Raw genomic sequence first — 9,691 nt, 5'->3', positions numbered from 1 at the left:
ATGCTGCAGCAAAAAAGAGATTTATTCCCCCTTCTACTGTATCTTCAAGGACACACAGGTGACATGGAGAACCAGTCGAAGGTGGAGCCCCCCAATGGGCACAACAGGCCTGTGGACATTGTGCCGAGTACAGAGAAGAAAATGACGGACAGGGGTCAGTGGGGCAACAAGCTTGAGTTTGTCCTGTCAGTGGCCGGAGAAATTATTGGCCTAGGGAATGTGTGGCGTTTCCCTTACCTTTGTTACAAGAACGGAGGAGGTGAGAGCTGAGCTTTTATGGACTGTTTGACTAAAGCTTATTCATTTGGCTGAATATAGCTGGAAGGCTCTTTTGGCTTTATCAGCCATTATATGCATGGGTTGTTTTATTGTGCATTGTTAAGCCATGGAATGCACATTTTATCACTGTGGGGCAATAAAGGATTATCTTATTTTCTGCCCCTCCCATTCCCTTTATAATGCCCTTAATGCATCCCTTTAATTTGGATTGTAAGGTAAAAGCTTAAATCACACGATATGTGGACAGAAAAAAAGAAAAAAGAAACGTGCATATGTTAACGAATGAATGATAGATGTCATAACTTGGGACATTTGTCAGATTTCATCAACTGTCTTGATTATCTGTTCAAAAGAAGACAAATAACAACCAAGAGGTCGATTGCTCATTTATCATTTGCATATATTCTTCCACCAGGTGCTTTCTTCATCCCATATCTCATCTTCCTGTTTGCTTGTGGGATCCCTGTCTTCTTCCTGGAGACAGCTCTGGGTCAGTTCACCAGTGAGGGTGGCATCACCTCCTGGAGGAAGATCTGCCCTTTATTTGAAGGTAATCCTTAATTTCCCTTTGAAACGTTGGTGTGAGCATTTTTTTTTACTCATTTTTTTAATGTTGTATGAGTGATGTATTTTTTTTCCTATTCCTCTTGTAGGGGTTGGCTATGCTACCCAGGTGATTGTTGCTCTCCTGAATGTCTACTACATCATTGTATTAGCCTGGGCCATCTTCTACCTGTCCAACTCCTTCACTTGGGACCTGCCCTGGGCGTCATGCAACAATTCCTGGAACACAGGTAGGATCTGTACAGTGCGGTAGTCTGTCCACCCGTCCATCAATCTGTCTACCCATGTATCTATCTTTCTATCTGCCTATATTTCTCTCTATCTATCTCCAGTATCTCTTTTGATGAATAACTACTGCTTAATTCTTAGCCAAAGTCACCGCCGATTTCCTCTTCAAACTATTTATCTTCATGACTAATTATCTTCACAATTTTCCTCCTTCGTCTTACTGGGGGAATTATTTCACTCACCTGTCGTTACTATTTCCAGATTCCTGCCTGGAATTTCAGAGGGGCAACAGCTCCGCCAGTCACCATGAAAATGCCACCTCTCCTGTCATTGAGTTCTGGGAGTAAGTTTTGCTTGCTTGAGACTGAAAATGTTCTCTGGCACATACTTATGTGTATATATGTATATTTATGTGCGTATATTTTTTTATTCTGTGTGTGTGTGTGTGTGTGCGCGCACGTGCGTATGTCCCCTCAGACACAGAGTACTAAGAATTTCCTCAGGTATTGATCACATTGGCTCCCTAAACTGGGATTTAGTTGTCTGTCTGGCTGTTGCCTGGGTCGTCTGCTACTTCTGCATCTGGAAGGGAGTCAAGTCTACTGGCAAGGTGAACTGCTTGCTTATGTTTTTTTTGCAATATGTGTTATTCAAAAGGTTCCATACAGAATTTGTAATGGTTGATGAGAAAATGTTTGCATTCTTGTGCAGGTGGTTTACTTCACTGCCACTTTTCCCTATGCTATGCTTCTGATCCTGCTGGTCAGAGGGGTCACGCTGCCAGGAGCCTCCAAGGGAATCCACTTCTACCTCTACCCTGACCTGGGACGGCTTTATGACCCACAGGTAGGTTAAAGAGTGCACAAGCAAACATTTGAGTTGAACATTCACAAAAACGGGCATTCTCAAGGTGCTGCCATATGTGTTCAACAGCTCTGCATACGTATCCAGACATAGATTGACACAGATTCTTTGTTCATGCCGAGGGAACTTGATAACGCAAGAGCTGTATGTGACAACACAAGTTTATTGGTGTGAATAGAGCAAGTTTTTTTTCAGCTAAAACAACAAATCTCTGTCTGGCCACCCCACATAATACAATGACAATTTTTTTAGCAACAATAGCATAGTTAGGGACAATACTAGATAGGATAGTGATACTTCCACAATCGTGACAACATCGACATCGTTCACCCATCGTTTACAAGCTCATAGCTATTTGGCTGGAAGTTTTTTCTGTATCACTGTCGAAACAAAAAACACGCTGCAAAACTCTTAACTTGAAAAGGGAAACGCACTCACCTGCAATTGTACAGGAGGCTGAGTGATGTTTGCACATAATCAGTCATCTGTTAACGTGCATCTGTTTCATAGACTGTATACAATATCTACACAGTTCATCCTAAGCGTCATGAGACAACTGTTGTTGTGAATTGTTGCGCTATAAAAATCAAATCCGGCTTGTCTTGACATGCTGCCATATTGATTTGAATCAGTTTGCACTGCTGTGATTGTTAAATGGAGACATGAAATTGCTAACCCATCTATCTAATTGTTCAATTTTGCAAACTATCCCATCCCATCCCATGTTTATGACCTATCCTCCGACGGCCACCAGGTGGCAAATAAGCTCTATTGACTTCTTAGTGCTTCCATTTCAATGTATATACAGACTTAACCAACTCTTAAATAGAAAATTGGTTGCTCCTAGCTCTTTGATTAAACAAGCCCCCAACACAACATGTAAAAGCATTGTAAAAAGCATTGAAAAGCAGTTTGAGTGAGGGGACATGAGATGTCCCCCACTCATGTCCCTTTTTTTAATTCTAGCAACTGGCACAGTCAGTGCTCATATATCGCCGTTGGGTTCAATCAGATCTTCAGTGTTGTCTGCCTGTTCTCAGCGACATGCCCCAGTGCTCTTGGAGCACTTTACCAGAATTGAAAGAATAAAAAGAAATCTCATTTGCATTTTCAAGTGTGTGTTGACCCTCAAAAATAGTGCAAAAGAGTGCTGCACTCTTGCCTTGGAAAGGTTGGGTTGGATAATAAAGTTTACTGGGTGGCCGAAGTTGAGAGGGAGAGTTGGGGGAGTGTGGGTCTGAATGTGATGTGGGATCTGAGAAAAACTGCAGTTTTCTTAATTTGTTTTTCACATAAACTGACAGAAATCTTACCAAGCCTGAAAGAAAGGAAAATTCTGCAGTGTTTTCATCCTTTCAGGATTGACAAACTAAGGGTTCTCTCTAAACCCACTTGTCAGAATGGGCCCCATGTTTATTACTCTTGTTGTTGCTGTTGTTGCTCCTCTCACAGGTGTGGATGGATGCAGGAACCCAGATCTTCTTCTCCTACGCCATCTGCCTGGGTTGCCTCACTGCTCTTGGAAGTTACAACAAATATAACAACAACTGCTACAGGTAAGGATGCAAACTTTTGGTTGTATCATATCAGTTTTTTTCACATTCCTTATATTGTTATCATTTTACATGAACAAGTTCAAATCTGTATTCTAGAGAATGTTGAATCGAATTAACCGAATGTCTCTCAGTTGAATCCGCCCTCTGTTTTATATGCAGGGATTGTCTGTCGCTCTGCTTCCTGAACAGTGGCACAAGTTTCGTTGCGGGATTTGCAATTTTCTCCATCCTGGGCTTCATGTCATATGAGCAGAACATACCTATTTCTGAAGTGGCTGAATCTGGTTTGTGTTTTCTTTTGTTGTTGTCCATAATTTATTTATTTTTACTGGGTATAGTTCATATTCAATAGTACCTTTGTTCTTCTACTGTACAGTTTATTGGATTAAAAAAAATATTGTGAAATAATAGTAAAATACTTATATGTAATATTGTGACAATTGTCAAATGATAACAACAACAATAACTACAATCCTTATAATACATTTAACTTATATTGTGCTTAAAAGAGACTTGAAGATGCTGATAATATAATATATAATGTAATCATTACTGTGGAAATCTGTGAATTATGAGGGAAATTTTCTCATTTGTGGAACATTTTGCTAAAAGTATTGGATCCTGAATGAGTAACAATGGTAACTTGAGCTCGGTCTCATTCAGGTCCTGGTTTGGCGTTCATAGCGTATCCTCGCGCGGTATCTATGATGCCTTTCTCCCCGCTCTGGGCCTGCTGCTTCTTCATTATGATTGTCTTCTTGGGACTGGACAGTCAAGTGAGACCAATATATCCACATACACATCATAATCACAAGTACTGATATACTGCATAACAGCTCATACGTCGTGTTTCCTTCTTGGTTAGTTTGTGTGTGTGGAAAGCCTGGTGACAGCCATGGTGGACATGTATCCGTCAACCTTCAGGCGTAAAAACCGCAGGGAGCTCTTCATCTTGGCTGTGGCTGTCGTCTCTTTCCTCATGGGGCTGATCATGTTGACAGAGGTTTGTTGGACTGTGACATCACTTCACAGTGCTTTTTCAAAGTACATGTCTAAGAATTAATTTAATGTAGATGTGCAGAATCTTCCTTTGACACTTTGTGGTATTTATGTCAACAATAAATTTAGAGCATAGTAAACAGCAGTTCTGTTGCCAGAGTTGCTTGTGAAATCGAATTATTACAGTAGTGTAGACGTTATGCTGTTTATATACAACTGTGTTGATCTCAATCTCACTAACAGCTGGTGTTTCACAGTAATCCCCTCAAAAATTAATTAATCTGAGGCCTGTAAATGAGGCTGCTTGTTTTGGTTATTTCCTGATTAACAGGCTATTTGTGTTCCCACAGGGAGGGATGTACATCTTCCAGCTTTTCGACTATTATGCGGCCAGCGGGATGTGCCTGCTCTTTGTGGCAATTTTTGAGACTGTTTGCATCGCTTGGGTTTATGGTGAGAATTTGAGGCATGAAGCATGTATCTCTGCACACCCTCTTCCCAACAACACATGTATTCTATTCATGCAGATTTACATATTTAAGTACATACAAGGGAGATTTAAAAAATAGTAATATATTTAAAGGTCTACTAGGTCTGCCCGAAAACCATAAAATATATATCTATGAAATGAAACTGTTATTTCAGACATTCTTATCACTATTTTCTGAGATTCCTAAAGTGTGTTTATTATATTCTTATTCACCGCTCATTCAGAATGACTTGATGGTCCCCATTGATGGTCCCCATTGTTTTTTTTCTTATCTTTCATGACTTACAGGTGCAGACCGTTTCTATGACAACATAGAGGACATGATTGGCTATCGCCCCAGCCCCATCATCAAATACTGCTGGCTTTTCTTCACTCCTGCAACATGTTTTGTCAGTTTCTCAGTCACTTTGTATACACGTGATTTTAGAACCTCTTTTTGCAGAAGAGCAACCTCTGCTGGCCAACATTTTTAATTTACCCTCACCTCTCAAATACAGGTTTATATTTATGTCAAGGTGATGGTTAGCTTAAATCCAAGTCAATCATTGTTATTTACAATTTGGTTTATATATCACCCGTACACTAGAGGAAAACATCACCAAAACAGAGTTGTTCAATTTTGCTCTGTGTGTTTTATCAGGGAACCTTTGCCTTCGCCTTGATCAAGTATTCCCCTCTGAAATACAACAATGAATATACATATCCCTGGTGGGGCAACGGAATAGGCTGGATCCTGGCTCTGTCCTCAATGCTATGCATTCCTCTCTGGGTGACAGTGAAACTGTATTACACTCCTGGGACACTAAAAGAGGTTTGTTTTGCATAAAAACACGTATTTTCTCTCTCTACATAGTTGGGGAAAGCTGTGTGCAAATAGGAAAATTCTCCTCTTCTTGTCATTGATAATGATGAACAAACTAAAAACAGTTCAGTTATTGGTTCAGATCCCGTTTAATAACTAACATCATATACATTGTACAAACAAATAAAATAACAGAGGGCAGTGGCAAAAACACTTTTGATGGAGTCTGTGGGCTATTACAACTGCATCAAGATATGTTAAATACAGTCCAATACACTTAAACAGCAGCACACACCCTGACTACTCAGAAATTAATCGTTCTTGGTCCCTAAGGACGTGTGTGCAAGGACTGAACATGTCAAATGGTGGCACCACTGTTAGAATTGTGCAATACACCACACACTGGTTTGAAATGTGAAGAAATGGTTTGAAATGTTTTTTAAATAAAAAAAAGATATATACGCATGGGGAGGCAAACGTTTTACTACGTTGTTGTTACTGTTCTGAACCTGCCAGTTGATTTTAGAATGTAAAAGTTCAAAACATGCTTTGAATATTTGACTAGTGTCTACATTTATAAAACTGATGTATGCCATGTTTCTCACTGTCCAATTCACAGCGCCTCGCTCTCCCTGACAACACCCTCCACTGAGCTACCCAAGACAAAACAAGAGCAGGAGAGACTGCTGGCCATCTTTGCCGCTGACGGCGACAGTCTCCATCAGAAAGCACCTCCGACTAAGGATGGTTACTTCCCTGTTGATGAGAAGGAGTCTCATTGTTAAAGACCAGAGAGTTGGAGTCAGAACCTTGTCGGGGGTCAAAGGTCACTTCTTAGCTTTGATGCTCTGAGGCCCTGATCTAGCTCTATCTGTGATACCTCAACAGATAGGGTGGCATAACAGGCCTAGACTGTAAAAGTCACCTGTAACTGCTGATCTGCTGCTGGAGCTTTCTTCTATGTACACTGATTCAACATGATGGTATCCATGTCATTGCCCACCAGCATGTGCATAGAAATACTGCCATTGTTATTACATGATGGCTGAGAATTTACATTTTATAGTGTCTGCTTTCTAAGGAAGCTTTCTTTCTGTTGTGCACATCTCTCACACACATTTAGTGTAATATGACAGGCCAGTTACTTGACTGATACTAACATATCTGCTGCAGATGGAGCCCAGGCAGCATTGAATGGTGGCACTTGCCAAGAAACACAATTTCTTCACATTTCCTTCAGTTTATTTAACCTATACCTCTATTTGTTGGTAGGACAAATGATTCAGTCAATGATTTTAGTTTGTGGTTATCTCTTATCTTGTAGCTACATTACATACTCAAGTGGCCAGCAAAAGGAGTACCTACACGGCCCCTTCATTGTAAATTAGAGGTAATGTGATCACATAATCTGAGGTCAATTGTCAAATTAGATGCTTTTAATTGTTTTTGCTAATTTTCTGACATGTGATATAATGGAGATACAAGTGTATTATGGGTACACTATAATACATACATTTAATGCAGTTTGGAGTTATATACAATCATACTGCACTTTTAATATATCTGTCCAAGCCAATTTACTCAACCTGTCTTGTCAAAATCATACTATAAATAGTTGAAATTGGATTTTGAAATATAGCTGAACTGACAACAATTATGTTTTCTATGATATTATGTTTTTCATTGTGTTCATATTGTTGCTTTGAGTTGAAGCTGATTTTTGTCTTCCCGCTAATGTAAAATACAGTATGTGTAAAATGTGAACTGCCACATAGACTCTGTCCTCACTGGCTTGTCTTTTGTAATCTGGTGTATTTCTCTAGATGCTGTAATTAATATATGGTACATATGATCTCTGATTAAGAATTGAGGACACTTACACTCATGGTTACTTTTTTTTACTGAATAAAAATGACCTTTGTTTTACGCATCCATTTCTATTGAAATATGAATTTTTATATAATATTAGTAATAACATAATTTTCCCTCCTTTCCATGATCAATTATGTATATATGTATATATATACTTTAATATAGTTCATTTTAAAAAATCTATTAATATCAAGGGATTAGATATTTTGTATCTTACAAAATACATTATCATTAGGAGTACTATTAACAAACACACATTTATAGACTTTAAGGACACATTTGAGGAAATTTTAATAACATTAATTGTGTGGTTTTGGACAGGGATAAAACAATAAGAATAGATAACAAAAGGGTAGATATGAGGCTAAAAGTAATATTTATTGGTGTACTTATTCCAGAAATGTAATCTACAACTGCATTGCTTGTAGATTACATTTACATTAGTTTAGATTACATTAGCGCAATGCCATTCCTTCTTCACTTTTAGTGTTAAGGTAATTCTTGAACTAACTTAATTTAGTACATATTCTCATTAATTTACCTCTGGATAAATGTCCTCAGAAATGTACGGTTGCCTCTCAGCAACAGTGCCAGGCACTGTCAATCTGTGTTCTGTCCATGTGTAGCAAATTCTGTGAGTGTGTGCGTGAATGGTTGTCTGTCCTTCATGTGGCCCTGCGATGAGCTGGTGACTCCAGGGTATTCCCCGCCGCCCGCCCATTGACAGCTGGGATCGGCTCCGGCACAACCCCGCGACACGTAGCCGGATTAAGCGGAAGAAGATAAATGAATTGAATGAATGAATGAATCAACACTCGCGCCCCCTAGCTGGAGGCACCGCAATTGCGTGCCTCACCCCGCGCGTCTTCACAGCCGTTTCGTGATCACTCATCACACGAAAGGCCATACACACACACACACACACACACACACACCGTTGTTGACCAAAAGCAAACCACAAACAAAAACAACACTGTACAATTGTGTACAATGTGAAATTTAGGTCATATTGCAAGAGTTTGAACATTTTAATACCGACAGACAGCAATCAATCCCCGGTGAGGCACAGACAGCTGGTGCCTCACCATACGTCACTTCTCAGTATTCAGCGGTATACGAAATACGAAAAATCAGCTAAAATTGGTTACGTTAAATAAAAAATAATTTTACAGTATATGGATGTGGATAACTGTAACCATTTAATTTATTTTTTTTCCATTTTCCTTTTTTTCTCTCTATGTTGGGCCTCTCCTGACTGCACGTCACTGGTCACTCTGCTGTATTATACAGAATTACCATAATTTATACAGAATAAAGGAACGCCTCCACCTGGTTTGTCGTCATCTGGCTGCATTACCATAACTCTCCAGCTGGAGACGCTCTGGACATTTTTTCTGAAAAGCTTACTGTTTACGGAAGTCGAAGTGACGTGTCAATGTTCAGCTATGCATTGTGGGAAGGAAAGCGGAGCTGAAGGCTGCTGGTGGTCCTCAGCTCAAATTCTGGCGAATATTTCCGAACCGTAAGGGGCTGTGAAGAAACACAAATATCGGGAGGACGATGCCACTGTCCCCAGCTCCTGTCCGTGGGCCGTGAAGAAGCGGGACATATGCCGGTGTCATCTCTGCTCTTCTGCGCGCAGGCGGTGTCAATGGACCGCGGCGCTTTCATTTCGTTTTGCCAGGGAGGCAAATAAAGTAGCGACGGATTATTTCCCCACTGTGAAAGGGTGTGGGGCGACAGTGCTCCCGCATTCCTCCTCGATTGAAGTTTCTTGAGATTTCTGTCGAAGACGCCGTTAAAGATGTCGACCAGCAGTCCCGAAGCGGTGAAGAAATTGCTGGAGAATATGCAGACGGACCTGCGGTCTCTGTCCATGGATTGCAAGAAGAAATTCCCCCCCAGTCAAAGAGGTTAGCCGAACACAGCCATTACCTGTGTGTTTAGCGGCTTTTTCTAGTGTGTGAAAGTGAGTTTTAGCTGGTGATAAAATGGTGTATGCTTGTCTGTCGGAGCTGGTTTTCCCCACCGAGCACC

General features: G+C 40.3%; 1 protein-coding gene across 1 annotated transcript; it reads left to right on the top strand.

The window, feature by feature from the left end:
• On the top strand, window positions 1–6,567 carry LOC144738990 (sodium- and chloride-dependent GABA transporter 2-like). The gene is made up of 14 exons (XM_078622001.1): window positions 1–259; window positions 695–829; window positions 933–1,073; window positions 1,333–1,414; window positions 1,549–1,681; window positions 1,783–1,917; window positions 3,388–3,491; window positions 3,651–3,775; window positions 4,155–4,267; window positions 4,357–4,494; window positions 4,841–4,943; window positions 5,269–5,369; window positions 5,621–5,791; window positions 6,403–6,567. The coding sequence occupies exons 1-14, from the start codon at window positions 1–3 to the stop codon at window positions 6,565–6,567; spliced, it is 1,905 nt and encodes a 634-aa protein (XP_078478127.1).
• The last annotated feature ends 3,124 nt before the right edge of the window (window positions 6,568–9,691 follow it).

The sequence above is a fragment of the Lampetra planeri genome, unplaced genomic scaffold (assembly GCF_965212315.1).
Source record: "Lampetra planeri unplaced genomic scaffold, kcLamPlan1.2.h2 scaffold_1250, whole genome shotgun sequence".
Lineage (NCBI taxonomy): Eukaryota > Metazoa > Chordata > Hyperoartia > Petromyzontiformes > Petromyzontidae > Lampetra > Lampetra planeri.
This window is presented reverse-complemented; position numbering and strand designations above follow the sequence as displayed.

Excerpts from the sequence above, each read along its gene's own strand:
- LOC144738990 (XM_078622001.1), top strand. The coding sequence starts at position 1 with ATGCTGCAGCAAAAAAGAGATTTATTCCCCCTTCTACTGTATCTTCAA. Across the intron at positions 1,682-1,782 it reads GAGTCAAGTCTACTGGCAAG|GTGGTTTACTTCACTGCCAC; the intron begins GTGAACTGCTTG and ends ATTCTTGTGCAG. Across the intron at positions 1,918-3,387 it reads GACGGCTTTATGACCCACAG|GTGTGGATGGATGCAGGAAC; the intron begins GTAGGTTAAAGA and ends CTCCTCTCACAG.